We start from the raw sequence: 27,195 nt of genomic DNA, 5'->3' as shown, positions 1-27,195 counted from the left end.
TTTTGTATCTCTTTGTGGTCATTTTGCATTTCTTCATCGTTGCTTCAAGTCACATTTTGCATGTGAAGTCCAAATAAATCAGCCGATTAATGGGAAAAAAATCATTAGTTGCTGCCCTTTACAGCTGTTATTTAGTCCATCATAGTCCACCTCCTGCTGCTAACACAGTCACATGGTGGAATCAGTTCATTTATTTATAGAGACGTGACTGCTGAAGCATTTTCTAGAGTAAATCATGCAGCATTATAAACAAAGTATCAGGCTAAAAGAAATTGCTAAACATGACATCCTCAAAGGTCTGCTTTTGCCCGACCAACCATGTATTTTAATCATCCAGAAATTAGGTAAATAAACTTAATTCAAAGAGAAAATTCTGGACCTTGCTTATTTCTAACCCTGCTTACAGCCATGTTTGCAGGCCAAGTCTAAACAGCAGGATGTATCTAGAAGCTTCCACAAATTTTTTATGCAAAGCACAAGCTGATTTGAATCACCCCATTAGCAGAATTATTACATGCTCTGTACTGCCAGAAATAGATGCAATGCAACAAACACTTAATCCTCTTGAGACTCTATCCAAATTCAACAGGTGGTCTTGTAAAAGATATCACTTTTCCTGGATCCAGTCTCTGCTGTGCCACTTATGCTGATTGTCTCCGCTCTGCTATAAATCCTCGCGTGGTTTCAGGAAACTGGCAGGTTCTGTGTCCAATCGATTCATGTACACGGAAGTGTCCTTTCACAGGAAGTAGACTGGAGAAAGGGGATCCTCTGAGTGGAGGAAAGGTTGGTTTTGGGGTCAACGGCTCTAGTTGTTGTTTTTTTCTCCTGTTATACATTTCTTCAGAACCAATCCCATTTGCCTCCTTGACAAACTAAAGAAAACCAAAAAGAAATTCTGCCAAAATAGAGCAGACTCTGGTCCTGTTTAAACAAGTCTTTTACAAAAAGCCAACAGATTACACCTTGTTTCAGTGTTATTTCTCATTGAGACATAAGAGGAGATGCTCAGTTAGGTTAATCTCTACGGCTGACCGCCTTTACCCAACACAGTGGCTGTGTTTGTCAGCTTTGCCTCTCCTTTTGCTGCCTGTAATGGAAACCAGCAGGGGGTCCAGCCTGGCTCAGTAGCAGTGGCAGTGTTTTTCTATCACTCTGTCACCCCAGCCATGATGAACAGAAGCAGGAGCAGCCCAGGGGGGAGCATGAGGGAAGGGGCAGCAAAACCCAGGGAAGCTTGTATACATCCACCTACACCACATCAAAGAGATTCTGATCAAGATGGATTGCTTGCAAAATAAACCTGCACTGCCCAGTTGGTTTCCAACCAAAAAAAAGTGTTTGCTTTTGTGAGACCTTGTCCCTTGCCTTGTGCTGTGACTTTAAATTTTAAGGGGCTTTGCAGTTGTGTAAATTCTGCAAATCAGCTAGGTGGTAAAAAAAAATATCCTTATGACAGCTAATAGAACAAAAGCCTTTTAATGAAAATCTGTGAGTGGCCACTGACCAGACTGCATGGTTGGTTAGGGAGCTCCTCCCACCTCCTTGTGCTCTCTCCACGCTGCTGCAGAGGACTCCTGCTCCGCCTCAACACTCCACCTCTGCACAGTGCAACAGCAGCAGCAGCAGCAGGAGCCGAAACCAGCCTGCAGCAGCAGTCTCCTGGGTCATTAACCTGTCGCATGTGGGATACCTGAAGACACGGATATCGGCTTCTGTGGAAAATAAAAGAGCAGACACGACAGAGTTCTGCTGAGGTTTTTTTTTGCTGTTTTTCGGAGAGCTTTTGTGTTGCCAGGGAAGGGAAAGTCCGAGCAGGTAAGCTGCCAGGCAATAGGCACTAGATAACCTTGGCTACTTTAGCTTGGTTACATTGCATTAATTTCCCCTCTGCACGTATTTTGTTGACACAGCAAAAGGGGTTGCTACATTTCCTGTTAATGTATTGTAATTATGCAGATAATTAAAATCGTTTTTGCCAGGTCCCCCAGCGCACGAGGACATAACGGATTTATTTGCCAAATTAACTGCCGTAAACCAAATATCGCTACAGGCGAGACAAATGTTTACCCAAATCGTCATTTATTAAACCTTAAAACGCCTTAAACCTAAACACGTGGGGTGTGTAGGCTATGCCGAATGTGTATTAACTATAAATGCTAGGACGACATCGAAATAAATGGTCTTGAAGTGGAAGTTTTGAGATATTTGTCAAAAGTTCACAAGTTTTGGCGGAAATCCCTACCGAGTATCGACAGAACAGGTTGTGCCCCCCCTCCTATGAATGAATGGGCTGTGTGAGTGAAGCAGGCGTGACAAATGTTGCTCGTGAAAGCATTTGTATTCAAAGTGGATGACTACACGCTGATGCTGATGACCTGGTTATCAGACCGTAATATGAACTATTATATAGGTTCTTCAATTATTTTGATTATGAATGACTTATTCTATAGGCATCTCATTCATTTGAGTGTACGGGTGTACATGGATTCCGTCTAAAACTGTAGGCTAATGAATGAATTACGTTACAGTTACTCTACAATAATAACCATCAGATAACCTTTACTAATTAAGGCTCGCTCCCGCGTGTGTGCATGCGCGTGCGTGCACACTGGTGTGTTTAGGGGGGTCAGACGTGCCTGCTCGCTGCTGCAGAAGGATCCAGACAGAATGTAATTTTACCAGCTGTTGAGTGTTGATAAGCCCTCTAACCTTTACCTTAATTACTCATCTTGCTCACCGTATCTCTAGGCTATTTAAACTGTTGCCATCCAGTCTGACATTACATCCTGGCTGCATTCTTCAGTGCATAACAGTCTGTTAGCTGAAAGCAAATTCCTGGTTTCATGTTTTCAAGGTAAACTGACGTGATGTGACGTGAAGACTATAAATTCAGTTTAGAGCCCCTCACATGGTAAGGGTAGTGGGTTTTTTAATTTTGTCAGCAAAATTGAATGTGTCTTTGAGACATCTAGTGGCCAGATAACTGTGTGATGTACAGAGGTCATGGGGATTTTTGGGTGCTGGAAATCCTTGAAAAAAACTTTTTATGGGGTTTTTAGGGGGTTTTTAGGTTTGAAAAGTGCTTTGATTTTAAGCGGAACTGCTAGACATTTAGGTCATATATTATGCCAAGCCTACTTCCAAACAAGTGACACATTTTGAAAAGTGAAACTTAGATATGTTTTTTATTTATTTTTATTTTTTATTTTCGTGCTTCTGAAAGCTCTCACAAAGCATAATTTTGGTTTTATAGCAGGAAGATGTAAGGAAGAAGTGTATTAATCAGTATACTCTATATACTGTGTAAATATGTAATTTACCACAGCTGTAAAGATGCTGGAATAGCTTGAAATCGCACCTTGAAAATGCTTTAAAAATGCTTTAATTTGACTTTGTAAGAGGTATGAGAAGCCTGATGTGGCCTGTGACTTGAAAGCTCATAATGTCTTTATAAGGCTTCCCAAATCTATAAATTCAACACCCAACCTCAAGTCAAACTTATTTTTCCAGCCCCCGACTTCTCACACAATCATGAGAAATTTTTCATAGTCTGTGTTTGTTTTTTTCCCTTTTAATTGAAGGCAGCACTTGAATTCTGTCATATAGCTGAACTTCTCGCGGTTATGCTCTGTGTGTGTTTTTACAAGAGGAAGTGAGAAATATTGGACCTTGAGCTTGAGGAGGTGTGGGGAATGTAGACAGCGGGGTCTACCTCTGTTCAAACAAGCAGGGATGAACATGTAAACAAGGAGTAGGATCGCCTGAAATGGATGTGTTTTCTCTGGAAATAGTGAAAATGTTGAACATCTCAAATGAAATTCCCACATGTCAACTTGTTTTGTTGTCTTTGCTTCCCTGCGGGGGAAAACGGGACAACATAGCCTAAATTGTCCCTGTCTGTTTGGCTTTAACTTACTAAACACACCATGACAGTACTCTGTCACGTGATTGTTCCACAAAACCCCAGAAGACACGTTTGTGATTGGCAGTCAGCCTGTTCTCGACAGCAGCCTAATGATCAGTCATCACTTCATATGACTCATGCACAATACCATAAGAAGTTAGGCAAGGCTCCATTTCCTCTGTTGTCGCAGGAACGGGTTAAACAAACACAGAGCTGGTGGGTGCTTTCCTGCCTAAACTGAGTCAGACAGAACAAAGAAAAATGTAAACATGCATTATCTTTACCAACAGGAAAACTCTTCATTCCTATAGGATTAGTTGATGGCAAGGCTGTTACACTGGAGCCATGAATTACCAGGAGCCTTCAGAAGTCTAAGCATTCCTTATCTTTTGGTCTGGTATTTTTCCGTCAATAAACAAAATAAATCAAGAATAACTGTGGGCAAAAAAGCCTAATTTAACAGTAATATTTAGGCTACCTGGGTGTATATTTAGACCTTTTTCATTGTCTTAGGGGACTAAGTGTTAGCCTTCCCCTGTTTTTTTCCGGATAATGAGTCAAGATAGTGGGCTAATGTTGCCGTGTGTCATTGCAGCACCTTGTTGAGAGGCAATTAAAGCTGTGCAAAGAACATAAAGAAGGACACCCAGATGCAAGGAAACAAATGATCTCTCTGAAATGGTGTTGATCTTCTCACTGTCAGCCCAGTCAAACAGGACACACAGAAGAGGAAGGAGGGGTGTGTGTGTGTGTGTGCGTGTGTGTGTGTGTGTGTGTCAGTTTGTTTGTGAGAGAAGGAGGACACACATGTGGAGTGTGTGTGTGTGTGTGTGTGTGTGTGTGTGTTGGAGGGGGATGGGAGGTTGTCGTGGGTGTGAGATTCACCCTGGTGAGACTTTAGACATTCCTGGCATTCCGACCTCCTGGATGTTTGAGGCTCCTCCGTCTTCTTCTAGCATGTCGGGGGCTGCAGAGGACTCTGGAGGGCTTTTATGTCGTTGGGCTCACACCGGCAGGCCCTTTGGTTGAACAGCAACCACATACCCTCTAATTTAAGAGGGCATGGGAACAAGTAGCACAGCACACATCAGGTCTTCTTAAGTTACATCCGCAGATGACACTTAAGTCCTGACGGAGGTCTTCTATTAGCCTGGCGACACTTGTTAGCTTGGACTCCCTCATCACTGTCTTCACACTTTCAAATAGATGTTTGAACTTTTTTCACTTACTTTCTCATTTTTAAGGCATCTTAATTCAGAAAACCGTATATCTCAGGTTCAAAAAAGTGAAGGCAAGAAAAAACATCACTGATTACAGAGAATTTTTTTGAGCTGGACTGAAAATAGAACCTTTCTATGTGGATTGTACACCAATTTTACACTGATATGACTTTGTAAAGGTAGCCCAAAGGGCTGCTTTCTTAAAAAAATAATTTTATAAAAGAATATTTAAAATTATTATACCTTGTAATACATTATGCATTGACAATTGCATTGTCAACCAGTTCCATAAATTAAAATGGAGAACATTAAGAATAAATAAAATAAATACGGTACTGTATATGCAATATCAGCCACTTGCTGACAATTTAAATGAAGAATAAATGAAGATAAAACAAATGGCTAACACCATTTCAAAATCATCCCAAGCATAGTTTTATGCATTATATGTTCTGTAAATAAATAAGTCAGTATAATCAGCAAATAAGTCTTAGTTGTGTATCTCAAAGAGTTAATGATGGGAAGAATTGGATTTTAAGACAGTTCTGAGAGAATATAAACTGTTTACTTGGTCACAAAGACACAGTTGATTCTCATTATTTTACAATCAATGGGCAAAGAAGTGAGTACATAGACATTCTGACTTTCTTTTAACAATGTACCTCCTTCTTTTCTCTCCTCCACATACTGCTGTGTGATCTACATCTTGTGATGCCACAACCTCCCGTGGACCAGCCATGTTGTTTCATCCGGTATCCGCCAAATCACTCAACAGCCACTTCTGACCGAACCTGATTTAGCAAACCAAAGATGTCAGCGTGCAGCGACTTTGCAGAACACGTGTGGAAACCTGGCTCTTGTAAGAACTGCTTCCACCCGCTCAGTGCGCACCACAAGACTGTCGGCGGTCTGGATGGCAGTGTGCCAGCTGCTTGTTTGAAGAGCATCCTGGGAGGCGATGAAGAAGCTGGAATAACGGCACCTTCACCCTACAGCAAGCCAACCATCGCTGTCAAGCCCACTATGATGAGCCTTGACACCAGCGAGTCAATCACTGACGTCAACATGAACATAGAGCAGGTCATTACCCTTAAACAAACCTCAGAGTCTATTCCTGTCCAAGATGATGTTTCTTTTCTGTAATGTGTGTTTTATGTTTCAGGAGAACACAAAGAGCCAAGTTGATCGTTTGGGCCTGAAGAGGCTCTTGGACCTGTCGTCTCTTTACATTGACAATAACGGCTGCAACAAGGCCCACAAAGAGGCGGTTCTACAGAGTCCTGAAAACAAGATGGACTACAACAACTGCTTTTCTCTGTCTTCCTTATCCCCTAATATCTTGCCCAAAGACTCCATGATCATCAGCAACATCTTCGTCACCCAGGAGGAGGGTAGAAGCTCTCAGAATCTAAAGAAGAACGCCAATGGTGACACCTGTAGGCAGCAGAATACACCCACCGCTAAAACCAAGAGCACTTACAATGGAATTAGTGTGACTCCCAGGCCAAACTTTCAGGAGTCTCATCAGGCATCTGTGGAGATGCCTTTTTCTGTGGATATTGTCCCTACAAGTCCTGGCACAGCTCATAGCAATGGTATCAGCAGTGGGGGTACTGCTACTGTCACAACATCCAGCACTTCAACCACTTCCCCCACCACAGCCTTAAGTGTGGACACCATTAGTCCCAATACCCCGCCATCCCTCCACTCTCCTCCCGTCCTGTCTGAACAGACAAGCCTATCAGACTCCTCTAGTTCTTATCGTAGCAGTACAGACTCACTTCCTGGGGCAGAGGGGTCAGGAGGAAGGCAAGTTAGGTCAGGTAGCCCCCAAAGCCCACCAAACATGGGAAGCTCACAATCGGCTCCCAACTCTCCCAATGCACAGCCAGACTCAGAACCCATTTATGCAGAGAGCACCAAGAAAAAGCGCAGGCCGCAAGGAAATGGGGTGCAATCCCACCCTGTGTTCCCAAACCAGACTAAGAACTCATCCCTGGGCTCTGAGCTCTCAGGGGAGACTCAGCGGGCCACTATCACTGTCATGGCTGCTCACACAGAGGAGAACAACAGGACTTTCTTCCTGAGCAGTCCAGATTCAGCCATCAGCACCCACTGCAACTTCAGCCCCACAGCACGTAAAGACCCCAGCAGCCCGGCCTTCCGCTGGCCCAGCCCCAGCCACAGTGCACCCTCTTTGGTCACAGAAGCCCAAAGTCTCCACCCGAAACCTCAGTCTAGCCCACCCATCCCCCCAAAAAGGACCTCCCGTTCCCCCAAACTGGGCACCTCCAGCCTCTCACCGTCCATGTCCTCTCCTGTCCCTCTTCCTGATCTCCCCAGACTCGGCACATCCAGCCTCTCACCGTCCATTTCGTCTCCCGTCCCTCTCCCCGAACTCCCCATGCTTTTTCTCGTCTCTGCTAGAGAGGGCCACTTCAAGGTCCACACAGAGACCCACACGTCCGAACGCTGGCACAAGCCCCACCACCACAGTTCTGGCTGGAACTGTCGCATAGAGGAAGAAGAGGAAGAGGACGAGAGGGAGCGGAAAGAGGGGGAGAAGAAGAAGTCTTCCGCCAACTCGGGGACAACCTCTCGGGTGACAGGCCTGGTCAATGGTGCCGCTGTCTGGAAGGAGGCCAGGGACTGCAAGGCCCACAGCAGCCCCCCTTCGATGACAGAGCCAGGCACGGCCCCCCCGGCTGCCCCCAACAATGGTGCCTGTCAGGGGGAGACTGAGGGCACCGGTGCAGAGGAGGAGGGCAAGCAGAACGGGAGCATGCCGTCCAAGCAGCCGTTGCATGGCAGCTCATCAGAGCTGCTGGCAGCAGGAAAGGGAGCTGCCAACAATGAGCCCAACCCACCACCACCCCCACCTAAGAAGCTGCACAGGTAAGAACAACAAAGAACTTTTTGTTTGACTTTTACACATTCAATTATTAACCCGCAAACATGCGATAGAACATTACTATTGTATCTGGGCTGAACTGTTTTATTAATCTCATAAAATTATATGATTATTATCACTATTCATTCATCTTTAACAGTTGATAATGTTGTCAGTGAGAGAAGTAACGACAAAATAAAAATTTGAATTTAGCGGAGGTCATTAGCATTCTTTAATCAGTTTAAACAATAGACACAAATCCTTAAAGTATTCAGATTACTATATGAAGAAATGCAAAGTGAGCAGCTCTTGACAATAAAGAAGCTTTACCACTAAATAATATATTTTTTCTCCAGAAAGATGGATTATTAATTTCACCATCATTTAGCTTATAGTTTCTTTAACTATATTATCAACTGTACTTTGACTCTATTTAATGCAGCTGAAAAGACTCGCGTTGCAAAGACTTACATCTGATCACATGTAATTTCCAACAAATTACCCCCTATACATTTCTCATAATGCTCTTTACACTAAATAAGGGTAAAGCACAATCCATTCACCAGCAATCTTGAGGAAGGGGTTGGTGTTAAATATTGTTTACGATGAGGCAGCTATGTAAAAGAGAAAGTCTAATAGAGGTTTAATTACACACTAGTGTACTTAACACTTACTGTAAGATGGATGCTGTGCATTTATCAAACCTGAACTACCCATTATAGCTCATATTTGCGTGCCTGTCCTTCCGTCTCCTACCTGTGACTTGCATTAGAACTAATGGGACTGTAATTCAGCCATGGCACTATGGTTTCATTATATTACATAATTTAGCACATACAACATGCACTTAGTCTAAATGCATAAATGCTTTTTGCTCTCTGATTGGGCAGAATGTATAAGGAATATATAGAGAATATATTACCAGTGACAGTGCACATGCATGCATCTTACTGCTGTGTGAACCGTACTGTGCCTTCTCCTTTCATAGCATCATTATTCAGCCTTGAATCAGCCTCCATTCTTGTGGCTTGTGATCATTCAAACTGTTCGGGCATATTCCTCAATGCATGCCTTGTTCTATTCATGCTAGTAATGTGACTTTTTCAATTCTAATTAACACACAAAATGGGTCTGTTAAAGAGTCTCCTGCTGTGTCACGTTGCTGTAAATTTGTTTTGGCTGCAGCACAATAGACAGAACTATAAAAAAAACATTAGCCTTTGTTCCATTGATATTGTCATGCAGGGACAGAGATGTCATTAGCAGGTGTTCAAATGCATCTTTGAGCAAATAAATGATCATATTTGCACTGTTGGCAAGTAAGACCCTTTTTCAACACTCTCATTGCCCAGTATTATGATTTACTGTACTCAGGACTCCTAGCCTACATAGCCATTTATTAGCAGTAACTTTTGCACACGTGCTTTACCCTGAGTCTGCATGAGGCTAAGAATACCCTCCGCTGTCTGAGTCAGCTACACCAAAGCAGAAAGAGAGAAGAGGCCTTGTGTTGCAGTTATTAGAGCATCAAATGATCTCCTCAAAATAAACTTTGCTTTGTCTGGGACGGCACGACGAGGTGTAACTCACCACTGTGACTTCCTCAAGACGAACAGATGTTCTGCCATCTTGAGCTGCTGGAGTCAGCAAAAGCTGAGTGGAGAGTGTTTTACTGTCAAAAACACAGATTGCCGATCGCATTTCAAGGGCCCTTATGTTTGTGGTAATTCTAGTAAGGACCCATCTCTGCTGTTATGACATTGCCGACATTCTGCGCCGATAAAAATACACCTTGTTGTGACTTATGTGGGAACACGCCTCAAGCCAGCCAGCAACAGTTGTGGCTTTCCAAGTTTATCAGCGGGTTTAGTTTATTTAATCAACAAGTGTCCCCAGGCACCAGGCATGTACTGGAATCTCAATGACAGGGCTGCAGTGAATCAGGATATCCCGTATCTGCTGAAAGACGCAACCATTAGTCAACTAATTGATGAATTGCCAACGATTTTGATGGGCCATTTTGTGTTAAAGTGATTTTTTTATGGAGAAATGGCATCAGAAGTGTTGTTTTTAGCCTCTCAAAATTGGAGATTTTCCGCTTTTCTCTGTTGTATATCACATTAAACTGAATGTCCTTGAAGTTTGGACTGACCAAATAACATATTTGAAGACATCACCTTGTACTTTGGCAAACTGGGGCAGACATTTTCACAAATATCTGACATTTTCTAACCAAATGATCAATCAAGAAAATAATCAGCTGATTAATCGATAATGAATATAACTGTTAGTTGCAGCCCTATCTGCAGAGCATTCAAAACTGGAAATCTGGCATGAATGAAAAACATTCACAATAGAAAGACACACGTACACATGCACCCCGCGGAGCAGCATTTTGATGTGCTGAATCATTTAAAAGCCACAGATGGTTGGAAAAATCTGCCTCTCAGAGCCTTTGATCACAGTGGAAAACACCAAATTGTATCTTATTTCTCGTTCGGTTCAACCTACGTATCATGTGGTGGGTCAGCCTAAGGGCAAAGCTTAATTTATTTATATAAACACATAATTACAAAATGCTTCATGCACAGACAAGAAATATGAATGAATACAGTCAAAGTACATTTAAATAAATAAATAAATAGCACATTGATAGAAAGACCAGGCTAAAATGAACCAAAACACAAGACAGGGAATAGGGTTTATAAAAAGGCTTGCCTATAAAGATAAAAAGAGGTGTGTTTGTGCATGCGCCTGTGTCATGCATGAGTGTGTGTGTAAGTAGTCTTTAACAGGGAAGGCGTGTCCGCTGGTCAGTGAAGGTTGCCAAAGGGAGGGGCTTTAGTGAACAGATTGTTGCCCCTGGCAACTCCCAAACTGTCCCAGTCTGGCCGGCGGTTGCCACCAATAGAAGTAGAATTTATAGATCAGACATGTGGATTCAAGTCCACTGAGTCTGACTTGGGTTTGAATTGCCTTTTGCTCTATAGTTCCAAGACGCCCCTCCCTCCACAGATCCTCCTGATCCCTCTGTGCAGCAGTACAGATAGCATCTTGTTGCCGTCCGAAGTGAACTACCAGGTCAATGAGTGAATGCTATATATGAGATATGGGTGCTTAAATTTTGCGCATCTAATGGGTGCTGTTGCTTTGCCTGCTGAGAGAGACTTTAAATACACATATGACTCGCGTGGAGCCAGGGTTGTGTTACTACACATGGCGGGGCTTTAGAGAGCCACCAGTCTGATCCAGGGGCATTTTGTGCCAGCCAGCCCGTCAAGGACCTTGGCCTGTCCTGCATAAGGTAGGCACCTGATGGCATCTTTTTCTCATACGTGATTCTTGCATTGATCTATCATTAGACTTGTGAGAAGAAGTGGTCTTGTTTGCACAGGAAAATGGTTGCATAGTGCGTTTCAGAAACGAAGGCTTAATTTCACACCTTTGTCAGGAGTCATGGTAGGTGGCTTTGAACGGCTCAGTGGCAGATGGCTTGTGGTCAACTTTTTTGCTCATTCTTTATTTCCCCCTTGCCTTTTGCTCTTCTAATCTCTCCTAATCCATTTCTGCCTGGATTATCTGTTATTCTTTTATTGAGCCCATCCTGTTGGAGGGATTGAAAGAGTTGTAAGATGAATAGGATGATTGATTCAGAACAAAGTGTGTTGCTTTATGTGATGTGGGGCAAATAAATGAAAGTGGTTTGCACTGAATAAGGACAAGAGATGGCTGACAGAGTGGAAGATAACAAGGCAAGGCTGGAGCAGTGTGCAAAAGATAACAAAGATTGGTGTCAAACATTAATGGATCTTTGTTTCAAAGACGTGGTTTATATGGCTATATAGCCATGGTAACTCTCCTGCAGTCATTGGAAAGAGACAAGGCGTGCTATTCTTCTCTGCACTGTGTTGTAACATACAGAGGTGGCCCAAAATCACATGCACAATATAATGTGTTTCAATGTAACAGCATGCAATAAATACTACTGTTTGTGAGTTTATATAACTCACAAAAACAAAACAAACACCTGATTATACTTTCCAATGCAGATACAGATCAGTCAGTTCCTCTCCGTCTCGTCAAAACATTGTTCAGCTTCTTAAAGGTTGTGTATGTTGCATGGCTGTTGTGGCGGATTGCATTACATGGTACAATGTTCACGATAACATCTACACCCGAGTACATACTTGACTCCACCTCAGTGTAACAAAACCTCATATTAACTGTCAGCATTCATGCACTGGCTGTGATCAGGTGACAGTATTTTGTTTCATCACTTTTAATACTCTAAAACTTTTACAAAAGGATTATTGTCTTGACATGAAATAGCCCTGGAGAGCAAATGTGCGTTTGTGTATATGAACATTTGCACACCTAACATCATCGTCATCTTCTCGTACAAAGGGGTATCGCAATATAATTTATAAATCAAAAATCGATTGAAATGAGAAATCAATTTCAACTGTGGAAATCAAAGGCAGGATTGGCAAATTAAGAGATCTGACCATATGACCTTCGTATCATATATTAAAAAAATATGGCAGTCGTGTCACACTTAACACCATGTAGCTGATCTTTTAAAAAGAGAATTTGAAGATGTGAATGCCAGTTGTGAGGCCTTAAAACCTCAATAACACGACAGTCTAACAATGCCATAACCTCCAATACTGACTCTTTTTTTTAATGAAATCAAAAATTTAATCAAATCATGACCTTAAAAAGTCTAATCAAATTGTGGATGGGAAGAATCGTGACACCCTAATTTATTTAGTATATGTAGGACTGGGTAATATTTTCTAGGTCATTTCATATCTCAGTAGCCATATATATTATGTTTTTCTGATAATTCAGTAAGTAGTCTATATGAAATAACTATGTGGTGAAGCCTATTTTTGTGTACTTTACTTTTGTGGTAATTAAATACAATATATTACAATTATTTTTTTTAGTCATCAGAACATCAACGTTCTCCAGATAAATTAAATATTGCTGTAACGCATCGATACAAATGATACAGAAAAATATATATGATTGATATTTTTATATTGTTTTGACAATATGTATCATCATATTTCATAGCCATAAGTATATTTATGTCATGGAAGGACCTAAATAAGAGTCAGGAAGTCAAACCAGTTGTGTGAACCTGATCCACAACAACAACAACACTGCACTTTCACACTGTCACACTGCTATCTGTAGCTGGTTAGCTATAACCCCAATCTGATCCCTTTTTAAAATCTGCCCCCCGGCTCCTCTCACACAGCTTTATTAATAACACACACACACAAACACACACACACACACACACACACACACACACACACACACACACACACACACACACGTCAGAATAGGTTGTGTGTCAACAGATCCAGTGTGTTTCTTACTGTAGCATGAGTGTTTACATTCTAAATCTGGGTTTGCTGTCGTTGCCGGACTGATTGCGGAACACAAACCTCGTGTGACAGGTTCACAGGGGCGGTTACCATATCTCACATCGACCTTGTTTTAGCCCAGAAGTGATTAAGTCTTTTCTGGGGGGAAATAAGCAATTAAGCTATTTATTAATAGATGTTTAGACTGAAACAGGGCATTCCAAGTGGAGTGATGACAATCCAGATGAATGGTGCTTTTTGTGTTGTGGCAACATGATTTGGAAAATTTAAGTTATTTATTTTGATTGTAGATAACAAGTGATTGAGGTCTGAAACGGTTAATCAATTAGTCAGTCAACAGAATATTAATAGCAGATATTTTGGCAAAAGATTAAATGATTCCTTGCCTGACATTAAAATAATGACAATATATTTGGGTTTTGAATTGTTAATCAGCCAAAAAAAGCCGTTGAAAGATATTGCCTTGGATTGATGGGCATTTCATGGACCAGACAATCATTTAATCAAGAAAATAACCATTAGATTAATCGGTTATGATACCAAAAGTTAGTTGCAGCCCCTAAATGCTTCTTACATGCCTTCTTAATCTAAGTCAAGGTCTTTTTCTGCATGCCCTTGCTCAGAGGGCTCGTTCATCCGTGCACATCCTCCCGCAGGACATAAGCAATGACATTCTTTCACCAAGGAAAATCTCATGTTTTGGATACAAATCTGAGAGATCTAGAGTGAGATATGCACAGGCGCACACATGCACGTAGACTCGTAATTCCTGCGGCCATTACCATTTCTCCTCTGCCTCAGCGTTTTCCACCGCCTTTCATCACTGCTCTTTTGTCTGTAAAACGATAGCGGATCCGTTAGCTAACTGCCCAGAGAGAATACCTAACCCTTTGTCTTTCCCCCCCGTGCTCCTCTCCTTTTCTCCTCCTCATCTGTTTGTTCTGCTGATTTATGGTGGAATTGAAGTCGGGGGGCCGGCAGATAAATGGATAGAGGAGTCATTTTGTGATGGAAGGGAGGAAAGAGAGATGAAGCGATGAGATGCTTCCCTGAGCCATTAGCGGGTATAATGAGACAAGTGAATGGCTGTCACTCAGCCTAATTGGTCACCTTGATTAGGAAGTCTGCTCATGCACAATTTTCATTGGTATTATAAGTGGCCATCATCATAGTCAGGCAAACTTAACAAGAAGAATGCAAAGCTTCTTTCTAGTAGGTAAAAAGAAATAAAGCAAACGTATGTAACTTTTGAAGGAGAAATGACTCAATCTTTCTTTTACATAATGGAAAAAAGATAAATTAATAAACAATGAAAAAGACCTTCAATTCAATACGCTCAGGGGTTTTATTGCTACAGACGCTTCAGATATTTTTGTGGCAGTATATACTGTTATTTATAGTCTGTAGCAGAGAGATGACAGGAAACGAGCGGAGAAAGAGATAGGAAATGACATGCAACAAAGGTTCCCAGCTGGCTGCAAACCAAGAACACTGCAGTACTTATTAGGTGTTTTAACCTCTAGCCCCCTTAGGGTGCCCTGCTGCCATTTAATCTGATGTGACCAAAGCATAACGGTAGCAAAATGTTAGCAAACTACACATAGATTTTGCTGTGTAACTTGCATTACTAGAGCCAGTTTGATGGCTTTTTGAATACAGTCTACACACATTCTTCTTCCTTGTCCACACCTATTGCCCACATTACCTACAATGCAACGTGTGCACGACAGTGTGGTTGGAGGTTCAGGTGCTATAGTAGTAGCTGCTAATGTAGCCATGAGCCACTAACCTCAAGCAGAGACGACAAGTAGAATTCAGTTGACGTCAGACCCAACTCAGTGTCACTTGAGAGGATTTCTTAGTTTACAGCTTTTTTTTAAATTCATGCAGGAGTGCTTGCTAAAGCTGTAAACAGACTTTGATGTGTAAACTTGGTGGAATTTCCCTTTAAAGGGGAAACTTACTCAAGGGAATCTTGGGGAATCCAATGTACCATTATCCTGAAATTACTACTTGTGGCCACTGTCCGGTCTAGTCTCACTTAAAAAACAATTTTCATCAAAAACTTTTAATTATGTTGCTGTCAGAATGAAACCGTATTACTATGCAGACCAAGACATTTTTTAAAAAAGACATACAGCTACAGATGGGCCCATATTTAAAGCTCTAAGAACCCACTAAAAATCACATCTCTTACCACCAATCTGAAATCTATCTTGTGGCATCAGTCTATTAGTTATGTGCCTGAGGCAGTTCACTGTCTCCAAGAAGGAGAGCTAAAAACAAGCAAAATGGCCAAACCCTCATAACCCTCATAACATGCCATAAGATGATTTCATTTGTTTTTAGTGAGGCTTGTTCGTTTCAGCTCTCACTCAACACCGAATAAAGAAGTGCCCCTATCGAACAAGGAACTGAAACTACGCCTGACGGTTCTTGTTCGTCATTTGTCATGAAATATCACGTATGCTCTTTTACGTAGACTCATTTGTGCAGATAAGAAAATATCAAGGGGAAGTGGAGTTGTTCCACGTTTTATGAGCAGCTGCACAAAAGAAATTATTCAGTTTCAGCAGAAAGCGTCCAGACTAACTACCAGAGGACACTTCATTAGGAAAGGCTGATGTTTGGCAATGATGTCAGCAATGCAGACACACAAAAAATATTCAAAATATGGGTTTAATGCATACTCATTTTGTCTCATCACATTCTGTTGTTTTCTCCATTACAGAGTATGCAGTAAGATGAGTGGCAGCAACATGGAGCTGGACCGCTGCAGCCAACAAGGGTCAGTAGAGAGCCCTACTTCATCTCTGCGGGGCCTGGGCAGTGTCAGCCTATCCACCGCCTCCATCGATAACCTGACCACTGACACTGGTGAGTACCACTCAGACTCATACTTTTATATATCTTGGTGCAAGTTGATGTGCTCCAATAAAATCATGCATAATGGAATCCAGGAAGTGTATGATGCAGTAGTTGATGAAGCAAATCATTTGTAATTTATTAAGCAAGGTGCTTCTTACACAGCTTTTCCAGACATGCAGTGTGCTTTAGTTGATGTGTTTCTGCTTACATGTTAGCTATCTTGCTGCTCAGATCCATTTCACCATGTTTAACTATGAAGATGCACTTTGTCCAGAGTAAAACTATGCAACAACAGTGAAAAGGGGAAAGTAGTGCTGTGTGGTTTTATAGCCGCATTCTGTGAGCTTATCTCTTCCTCTTTTATGAACATACAGTTTGTTTTTACCGGTTGTTCATTTTCACGACCTGACTTCGACATCAAACCTGAGACGTGGCTCAGGATGAGTGGCATGGGTCCTTGGTGTAGAAATGATTGTCATCCTTCACATATCTGCTTTAAACCTCGGTGGCGCAGACGGTTGTAATTGCTGTAACTTCCTGGGCAATGCTGTTTGAAGAGATAATTATGGACTCTGATAACGAGGGAAAAAGGGCTTGGCTACATCCTACAGAGTACTTTTTTTCCCCTTTACAGTCTTCCCCTTCTGTGAAAGCAGTTATTGAAGACTGCACCACACAATTATCTCAGTATCTGTCTCTTCTTATGTGATGTCAAGTTCCTAGTTTAAGTCTTTAATTGACAAATGGATCGTTATTGGATGGAAGATGTTTTGAGTGTCAGCTTGAACTCTGGATTGTGGAAATTTCCAGCTCTGTTGAGGAAACGAGGTATGTGTTTGTGCTAAGACTGGGCAGTAGGCAGTAACAGAAGGGGAGTAGTAGTAAATAAATCAAGCTCACAGCTGTCACCGAGGAATATATGAGTCCCTGAGTACTGTGAGGTTATGGGAAATTAACTCACAAGGACACTGAGAAGCAAAGGATATATTGTGTGAATCCAGTGAAAAGAAATGCCACCCATGGTCGCTGGGCTCTGTCTGTATCTCTGTTTGTGTCTGGGTGTGTGCCTGTTTTCCAACTCGACATCTGTCAGTTGATTCTGTTAAAGGAATAGTTTGGGAAATCTACTGCTTTTTTTAGACAACGGCATTGACACGGTCTGCTTAATATGAAGCAACAGCTGGTTAGCTAAGTTTAACATAAAGACTGAAAAATAGGGAGAAAAGTCTGGTTCTGTTGGAAGTAGGGCTAGGTATTGTTAAAATAAATATGATGCCAGTGTCCTTAAGGTGATACAGATACTAATAATGGACTTTTTTCGATACTTTCAAAGATTTTGGTGACCTCTTGGCATGCTGAACTGCCAACTAAACAGTGCTTGACTTCACCACACCACAGACTGTATGGGTTTTAGCTGCTGCAGTGGTGCGCCAATCAAAACCATAAAAATATATTTTATATTTCTTTTAGATCTGGGTACAAAAAGGATCAAATGCAGGCATCTTTTGACCAAGTTTTGACACTACTTGGATACTACATATTTCAGTTGAAGCTTTAAAGATATCAAGTAACAATATCCAGCCCTCGTTTGAAGGAAGCCAAATCTTCCTACCAACATTGTTAAAGCTCAGTAACATGTTGTATCTTGTTTGATTAAGTACAAAGAGATGATGGTAGGCAGATTTTGTTATCCTCAAGTAGAGCCAGGCTAGCATTTTCATTTATCTCTCAGAAAACCAATAAGCACATTTCCTGTATTTTTTTTCTTTTTAATACAATTGTTTCATAACACTTACTATACTATACTATACTATACTATACTATACTATACTATACTATACTATACTATACTAAACTATACTCATACTGTGTATATAAGACACCACCTGTTGACCTAACACTCACTTTATTTTAATCAGACCTGCTGATGTAATTTGTCTTCTCCTCCTAGGTTCTCGGGATGCTACACGGATGTCTTGCTCCTCTCCATTTTCCAGAAGTCCAGTGGCCTCAGCTCCTGGTTCTCCTCACCCACCCGCCTTCAACAGTTTAGGTAGCCAGCCACCTCCACTCCCAGAGAAGAAGCTGGTCAACCGCACTGTGTCGGCTCCAGACAGCTCAAACGGAAAACCCTTTGTCCGAGCCTACCCACGCCTCCCATTCACCGGTTCAGAGAGCAACGTGTGCCGACCTGCTGATGTCAGCTCCCGGTCCAGTTTACCGTCCAGCCCTGTTGACCCGCGACCCATTTTCTCTTCTAACGAGTCTCTGGAGCGTTGTCATGCCCAGCTAAGTCGACCCTCGAGGTCCCGGACATTGGATGAGCCCCTGAAAACTCACGGGCGACTGGGTGTCCACTGTCGAAGCAGCATCACCTGCTCCTCTTCCCCACAACTCAGCGTGCCCTTCTCAACCTCAGAGCCTGGCTCTGCACCAAATCTTGGTTCCAGCCTGCAGCTCCAGACCCTTCTGAGTAACATAGACAGCAGGGAGGGAGTGTACTCCAAACTTGGAGGCCTGTACGCAGAGTCTCTGCGGCGCTTGGCTCTAAAATGTGAGGATCACTTCACTCGCTCCCAGAAGAACCCGCTTAGGTTTGAGGAGAGCAACTGGTCTCTGTTCAGACTCACCTCCAACAAGCCGAGCTGCAACTCTGGAGATGCTGTGTACTACTCTGCTGCCTGCGCCTCAGACCCCGCCAACTCCTACGCTGTAAAGGTAAGCCCTAAATACTAGGCATAATTGAAGTATTTTATGTAGTGACTTTGTTAAATATTTGTTTGGTGTAACCATGTTCACTTCCTGAACACTTTTATCATCCTTAATATTCCAGTCCCAGTTAATTTGGTGATACATGTGATTACTGGTGGTATCTGCATGTGCAGTGTAATACTGCAGGTGACAGACTTCTGAGTGCAGCAAACCTGAGCAGCTGCAAAAACAAGATTAAAAAAATACCCCCAAAAATGACCATGTTACAAGATGATTGTAATTACAAATGCATGTTGTTTCTTGTATAACTTAACAAAAGTCACCACACTTTAAATGTGAAGCAGCAGCAACATGAAATGTTTGTTTTTCATTAGCAGTAACCTAACACAGCTCTGATTCAGCATTAGGATAGTGGATAGTAAATAGTGAGGCTGATATCAATGAGACAAAATGCATCATTGCACTTGTGTACAGGAGGGCAATTTGAATTTTATGCAGACCAAGCTTTGTTCATCTATTTCATGAGACAGGTGATCAAAAGCTGCAGAAAATGTATTTGAAACTGAAAATTTTATTTCTAAAGCCTGGAATAGAAGTTTTTCCTTTATTTGTATTCATGGAATTATGACACGCAAACAATCAATTACTTATTTAATATTTGTTGCAACAGTTCACTGACTCCAGCACTAACAAGGAACAATAATGTACAGAGATGTGAATATAATGGATGGTTAAATATAGAATATAAATGATACCAAAAACAGGATTTAAGGAAAATGTTCGGGATCATAACTTTAATGCGAGAATCAGTATAATGTCCTTTTTTTTAAAATTGGATAGTCTTTAATGATGATATGAATCTCATCATTATTTCATGGAGGCCCTGATGTTGAACAGTTGGTACAGAAGACAACAAGTGTAGTATTGTAAACAACTCTGTGTTTTTGTGATGTAGGAATTGTGTTTTTTTCTCTCCGAGTTTGCTGTAAAGAAGAGAGCAACTCCCGGCCCACTCAACTGTTGTTTAAGGAATGATTTGCACAGTGGGTGTTGTAAATTGATCTTTTAAGCAGGGATTTGACAGTTTGAGGATAGAAGGAGGAGATTAAAATCAGGCGGTGGTCTTGTTTGTTCTTAGTCTACAAATGGGATGGCCCCACTACAGCACAAACCTTCAGGGCATGCAGTGTAAACAACCAGGAAGAAGGGTGTGGATGCAGTCTCACTAACCTTTGTCCCAAAGTCATTAGTGTTGTACAAAGCAGCAGCTGTTTGTACAGTATGTGTTGTGCCACAGCATGGGTGCCCACAGTGTTGCTTAATATCTCTAGGCCCCAATTAATCTTTAGATTCCAGGCAGGATTTACAGTCAGACAAACCCCTGTTGTCAAGCCCAACACACACACACACACACACACACACACACACACACACACACACACGCACACACACACACACGCACACACACACACACACACACACACACACACACACACACACTTGCGTAACTCAGTACACACCATTTGTGTCATACGGCATGGTCACATTGTAATCTGAAATCAGCATTGATTAGTATTACACAGTAAGTGTTAGTGTACTTTATGGATTAATATTCAGATTTCCTGACAGTGTTCTGCAAACTAAAACTTACATACAGAACATTTTGGTCTAGTTCACTAAGAAGAGATTATATTTTTAAATCCAACACACAGTGACATTTTTTATATTTGTATGTTTCTCTCAGAATTCAGATTAGATTAATAGAGGTTTGATTTTTTTTTCATGAATGACAAACAGCTGTAGTTTGTTTGTTTTTTAAAGTTTTTCTGCATCAAAAACATTGATTTCACTTGTGCTGGGAAATTCCTCTGTCCTTTTCTTCTTCTTTGCTTCATCCTTTCCTCCTACTGATCTTTGTGTTTCTACATCTCCAGATCTGCAAGAGTCCATCCATGGATGCCAAGCAGGGCCATCTCTACGGCCTGTCAGTGCAGCAGAGCATGCCTCCCCACTTCAACCTCCAGCAGGACTGTGGCCACTTTCTCGCTTGTGTCCCCCAGAGCATGCTGCCTTCTGACGAAGTCTCTCTGCCCACCACACCAGCCTCATCAAAGCCTCAGCCCTCAGGGTCTGCGCCTGGCCAGCAGGTAGACCGAGAGCGAGTGGTGGTCATCACCTCTGAGATCCCTCAGCAGACAGCAGCTGACTTTGTTCGGGAGTGGGCGGCGTTCCATAAAACTCAACCAGAAGTCTATGAGCGCCGTGTTTGCTTCCTCCTCCTGCAGCTCTGCCATGGTCTGGAGCACTTGAAGGAGCATGGGGTCACGCACCGCGACCTCTGCCTCGAAAACCTGCTGTTGGTGCCTCATCTCCGCAGGCCCTCCCAGTTCCTTCATCAGAACTCGACTGAAAATGCCACGAGTAACGGTGGAGATGGTCAGCGTCACCTTCCCCGGCTCCTCATCAGCAACTTTGCCAAGGCCAAGCGTCGCTCCTCTGAGGATGCCGCCTCCACCAGTGTGGACCCTCGCATCAAACGTGACCACGCCAGATTGGCACCTGAGATCCTTTCAGCAGCCCAGTACCGTAAATTTGACGAGTTCCAAACAGGTATTTTGATCTATGAGCTCCTCCACCAAGCAAACCCATTTGAGGTAAGCCCAGCTCTGAAGGAACAAGACTACCGCTGTGAGGACTTGCCTCCGATCCCCTCCGTCTCCCTTTACTCCGTCGGCCTGCACAGGCTGGCCCAGCTCCTGCTCCAACCGGACCCCATCAAACGCATCCATATCCAGGAGGCAAAGCGCATACTGCAGAGCCTGCTCTGGGGCCCTAGGAAGGACCTGATGGAGCAGCAGTGGGAGAGACACGGACAGGGGGTCGGCTTTGTCGACGGATCTCGACACGAGGGCCTCTTGAACTGGCTGGATGTGAAACGGGCCCTGCTCATGATGAAGTTCGCAGAGCGTTCGCTGGAGCCCGAGAGGAACGCTGAGCTGGAGGACTGGCTGTGCTGTCAGTACTTTTCCTCGGCTCACCCTCTGTCTCTCTGCCATACTGCTGAACTGCTCTACTCGCTAAAGTGATGGAGGAATGTGTGTAAGAGAAAGACTTATATGTCTCGACACTATGGATGGGAGATACTGTGAACCTACCCACCTGTTTGTGCTACTGCTGCATGCATCAGAGCCGTGCATCAACCTTACCGTCCACCTTTTACACCAACAGTTCTGCTACAGACTGTTAGCAAAGAAATGACCTGTGAAAATTCAGCTATTTTAAAATTCTTCTAACAGTCACAGACATATGGACAGAATAACTAAAACATTCACTCAACAACAAGAATTACTCTGTGCCAGTGTTGCCGATAAATAGATCTGTAAAAAAGGAAGAATATTGACAATGTTCATAATCCTATAACACACTTACCAAAGTTTCATGTTTGACACTGTATTGTGTGTATTTATTAAATATCAATTAAGACATTTTACCCACTGAGAACAGACTAATAATTCATAAGTTTATTCTGTGTCAGCCAGCTTTGCAAAGTTATACTGTGTTGTATGTAGGCAAATGTGCAGCTAACTTTTAATTTAAAAAGAAATGAGGTCACTAGCAGACTTACTGTTGCACCTTTCCGTTATTTTTATTCATGGGCCCATAGTGCTGTACTGTATACTGTGTAAACAACACAAATTCAACTTTTCTTCAACCAAATCCACAGGAAGTTACGGAATAATGCTTGTTCCTCAGTTAATACTGGTGTACTAGTTGCACAATCCTAGTCAGACAGTATTGCATAATAAAGACTTGAATTGAGACATGAATTAATCATAAACCATACTGTCAAACACAACCCGATGTTCATTGGATTGACAAAACAATGTTAGCTTTGGCTTCTACTGAATGGATGCCCAGTTTTTTCTCACGCTTACTTTTAGTATATATTTAAATGTTTTGACATTTGTCACAGTGCCTTTTGTTCTTTGTATGTTACAGTGACTCAGAAGCCAAATGTAAATATTACTGATCATTCGTCCGTTGTGAAACTGGCCTTTCACCGAATGTTCTAGAAACAACTTTGTACAGTAATTTGTAGATGATATGAGAAGAAAAATGAGCCCAAGCAGGTCTTAAAAAGCCATGAATACGAGCAGCAGTTAAAAATATTTATGATATAATTTGTTATCCCGTAGTAGTCACTGGAATTTCTCTGTTTATTTTCATATGTTGATTATCAAGTTATTATAATTTTTTGCCTCCTGTGTCCCATGTAGGCATTGAGTTAATGGGTATTTTATCCTCCAACAAAGTCAAGAATTTAACAGCCTGCACCAGGTTTTTGTCCATGACTGACTGATGTTTCTAATATTACAGAAATCAAAGAAAACATTGTCATAACTCACAACTAATACAATATTGATTTGAAATATTTTGTGTGTGCCTCACCTATTTGCATCTATCAATAAACTGTGCATATATTTTCTCACAGTATTATCTGGTGCTTTGATCTTCTTTTTTATTTAAAGTAATTCCAAATGACATTTAAAAAAAGTCATGGTGTAGCATGTTGTTCAAAATACCATAAAAATGATTTAAATAAATATGAGAAAATTTGCTGTAAAAATCGGTGCGTAATTAGCCAACATCTGAAGGACGGTAAATAAAAAGTGGATGAAACATAACGCAAACAATGGCTGCTTAAAGTTTAAGAAATGTATTTATAATTTATTCAGTTCAAGAAATAACTAGAATACGTAAATTTAAGCGGAGATTTATGTATATTCCAAATATGGTGAGTTTTTGAATATGATAAAGCCTTCAAAAAGGCGATTTACTTTGAGGAAAAAAAAGTATAATAATAATAATACGGACCAATGTAACAGACCAATTACAATAGGGTCCTTGCACCGTTAGTGCTCGGTCCCTCAATATAATACAATTATTATTATATTAATATTTAGGGCCCGAGCAGGCAACAACCTGCAAGGTCCCTATTGTATTTCGAATGATTTTTTTTTTCTTCTTCCCAAATGATTGCATTTTTCACTGCCTGAACATACCCCAAAACTCATGAAACTTTAAATATAAGTCACACCTGGCGAAAAATTTTATAATCTATTGTCATCCTGAATTTCTACCACTAGGTGGCGCTATAATAAAGGAAAGTGCGTTTTGGCTAATAACTCCCACATACTTTATCGCACATTCAAAAACCTTATATCCACACGTTCACTGAGTTGTGCTGAATCTCGTGATATAGCCACGCTCTAAATTTTCGCAAATTTGCAAAATGTCGTAAATATACTTTTTCGAACTCCTAGGCAATTTCATCGTTTTGCACCAAACTTTGCACACAGCATCTATGGACCCTCATAACAAAAAGTTATTAAAATAATTTTGATAACCCAAAGAATACTCAAGTTATTAAATAACAACTTCCTGTAGGTGGCGCTATTTTAAACACAAAACACGAAGTGTTGTATATCTCCACATTGGTGTGTCTGAATGACATGAAACTCAAGATCCTACTTCCCCATGAGCCCCTGAGGCTCTGTGCAAAATTTTGGCCGATGACCACTAGGCGGCGCTCTTTAAATTGAAGTATTTTATATCTCCAAATCGGTTGGTCGGATTAACACCAAACTTGGTATACTTATTGTCAATGCCCTCCTGAGGATAAACCTTGAAGGTTTTATTGATCGGCCCCTAGGTGGCACTCTGGTGGCAGTCTAATTTAATATTTGGCACTGTGCCCAGTCCATAAGACTTAAGGCAATGAAATTCATTATCATTATCATGTTTTTTTATCTTTTTATCTATGTTATTTACTTCATACTGCAAACAAAATCTACCTCTGGGTACAAATAGAGTCCTCATACACACACACAAAAGAGGCACATATCACACATCATTCAACTTAAGACAGTGGGAGTTAAGAAATGGCAAGTTAAATAAAAAATTAAATTAAAAACGATTAAAAGTTCTTAGAGGTCCAGACTATACTTAGATATTGATGTGAACTAAAATATGAATAGCAAAAAAAAAAAAAAAAGAAGACAGAAAAATAAACAAATAAAACAGCAAAATAAAACTTGTTTTGGCTGTAAAAAACGTAGATAAAGGTTAAAATGTATATATAGAAATAGTAAAAACATACATAAAAGCAACAATAAATAAACACCTGTGCAAAGCATAGCAGGGACAAAACTGTTTTGTGTCTTCTTGTTCTACACCTAGGGATTGTAAACCTACGCCCAGAGGGGAGGAGCTGAAACTCTGTGTGCAATGGATGGGAACTGTCATTTAAAATTGAACCAGTAATGCGCTGTAATTGTTTTGTGTACAAGGTCTCCACGTTAAGCTGTGAATCACCAATCAGTCTGCTAGACCACTTTACTATTTGGTTGACTGAGTTTTTATTTTTCAATGAGAGGTTGCCGTCGGTGTGTGCGTTGCAGGGGCCAGTCTATACCACCCCTATGAATTTAATTGCCTTAAGTGTTATAGTGTGGCCATGGTACCAAATATGAAATTTGACTGCCACCACAGTGCCACCTAGGGGCCGATCAATAAAACCTTAAAGGGTTATCCTCAGGAGGGCATTGACAATAGTTGTACCAAGTTTTGTATAATAATGCACAAGCTATCCCTTTAATCCTCATACAGTATCTGGAGGAGGACTCTTAACTGATATGTATAAGTTAGAAGAGGCAGGTAGCAATGGTGGAAAGTAACTATGTATATTTACTCAAGTACTGGACTTAAAGTAAAATTTTGAGGTACTTTTATGTACATTTTATGTAACTTTATACTTCTACTCCACTACATTTTGAGACATATATTGTACTTTTTATTCCTCTGCATTTAGCTGACAGCTTTACTTACTTTTCAGGTCAAGATTTAAAATGAAAAACATGATACATTTAAAATGATTACCCATTTTTATAAATTAAACCACTTAAAAGTTTATTTAATTTATTTGTAGTTAAAATGAGCGGAGTGGAGTCATTTCGCAGTGTGTACTTTTACTGAAGTAAAGGATCTGAACACTTCTTCCACCACTGTCTTTTTTTACTTTTTTTTCTTTATTTATTTTATTTTTTATTTTATTTTATTTTATTTCTTTAATTTTTAATTTTTATTTATTTTTTTATTTTTTTTCTGCGCCCCGTGCGCTTCTGCGCATGCGCGGCCGTTTTCGCGCAGAAGCTGGAAAGGCCGCACATGCGCAGAAACATAGAAAAATAATAATACAAAATTAAATAAATATATAAATAAAATCAAATAAAAATAAAAGAAAGAAAGAAAAATAAATGTAAAAAAAAGTAGAAAGAAAAAAAAGTAAAGAAGTAAAAAAGACAGTGGTGGAAGAAGTGTTCGGATCCTTTACTTCAGTAGAAGTACTAATACCACACTGTGAAATGACTCCGCTCATTTTTACTACCTAATAAACTTTTAAGTGGTTTCATCTATAATTTATTTTATGTAAATAAGTCCAATCACACAGTCAAGCTATAGTATTTTTTCTTCATGGTTGTAAAAGTGGCAGAACCATGAAGAGACACATTTTAATTGGAACTTCAGACAAAAATACAAATCAGCATAGCTGTGAGGTTAAAAGAATGCATGGCTGACTCAAATGAAAACCATGACTACAAGGACTTTAGTATAATATCCAAACACTAAAGCTAGAATAAAATATAATTCAAATAAAAAGGGTAGTTACAGTCATTTAAAGGACAGTATACACTCACACAAGGACATTTTCAGCTTATATGAAATTATGTAGATTCACGCTCTGTCATGAAGAAAGGTTTATTAGGCATCTTAGGCTGAATCTTCCCGTCACCATGAGTTAGACTGATGACTTCACTAAAACAGGAGAAATAAACAAGTTAGGAATCAATGCATGGAGATGGCCTCGGTATTAATGCCCTGCAGCCAAGTCATATCATAGTATGTCGTTCAGAATGCCGTAAAAAAAAAATCGTTCAAAATCACAATTTGGTGATTGCCTTTTTTAAAAAACAATTTTGAACGACATGCTATACTATGACATTTTTGGTGATTCTGAACGACATAGTATACTATGAACTTGAGCAAGTGAACTGATGGTGATGAAATCCACTCAGAACCCAAGAAAACAAATCATTTGGTTGATTTACTGACTCAGCAGGTATCCCACCAAAAAGGCCA

General features: G+C 40.9%; 1 protein-coding gene across 1 annotated transcript; it reads left to right on the top strand.

Annotated features, from left to right (window-relative positions):
- Window positions 1-1,655: 1,655 nt before the first annotated feature.
- Window positions 1,656-23,490, top strand: LOC131992668 (inactive tyrosine-protein kinase PRAG1). Its single transcript, XM_059358305.1, has 6 exons — window positions 1,656-1,818; window positions 5,863-6,207; window positions 6,290-8,022; window positions 16,148-16,293; window positions 18,236-19,002; window positions 20,931-23,490. Exons 2-6 carry the CDS (start codon window positions 5,938-5,940, stop codon window positions 22,080-22,082), a joined length of 4,068 nt encoding a protein of 1,355 aa, XP_059214288.1. The 5' UTR covers window positions 1,656-1,818; window positions 5,863-5,937; the 3' UTR covers window positions 22,083-23,490.
- The last annotated feature ends 3,705 nt before the right edge of the window (window positions 23,491-27,195 follow it).

Source organism: Centropristis striata, chromosome 19 (assembly GCF_030273125.1).
Source record: "Centropristis striata isolate RG_2023a ecotype Rhode Island chromosome 19, C.striata_1.0, whole genome shotgun sequence".
Taxonomy (NCBI): domain Eukaryota; kingdom Metazoa; phylum Chordata; class Actinopteri; order Perciformes; family Serranidae; genus Centropristis; species Centropristis striata.
Note: the sequence above shows the minus strand (reverse complement) of the source record. Positions and strands in the feature narration are given on the sequence as shown.

Coding starts and splice junctions, on each gene's coding strand:
- LOC131992668 (XM_059358305.1), top strand. CDS start 5,938: ATGTCAGCGTGCAGCGACTTTGCAGAACACGTGTGGAAACCTGGCTCT. Junction 6,208..6,289: donor TCAACATGAACATAGAGCAG/GTCATTACCCTT, acceptor TTTATGTTTCAG/GAGAACACAAAGAGCCAAGT. Junction 8,023..16,147: donor CCACCTAAGAAGCTGCACAG/GTAAGAACAACA, acceptor TCTCCATTACAG/AGTATGCAGTAAGATGAGTG.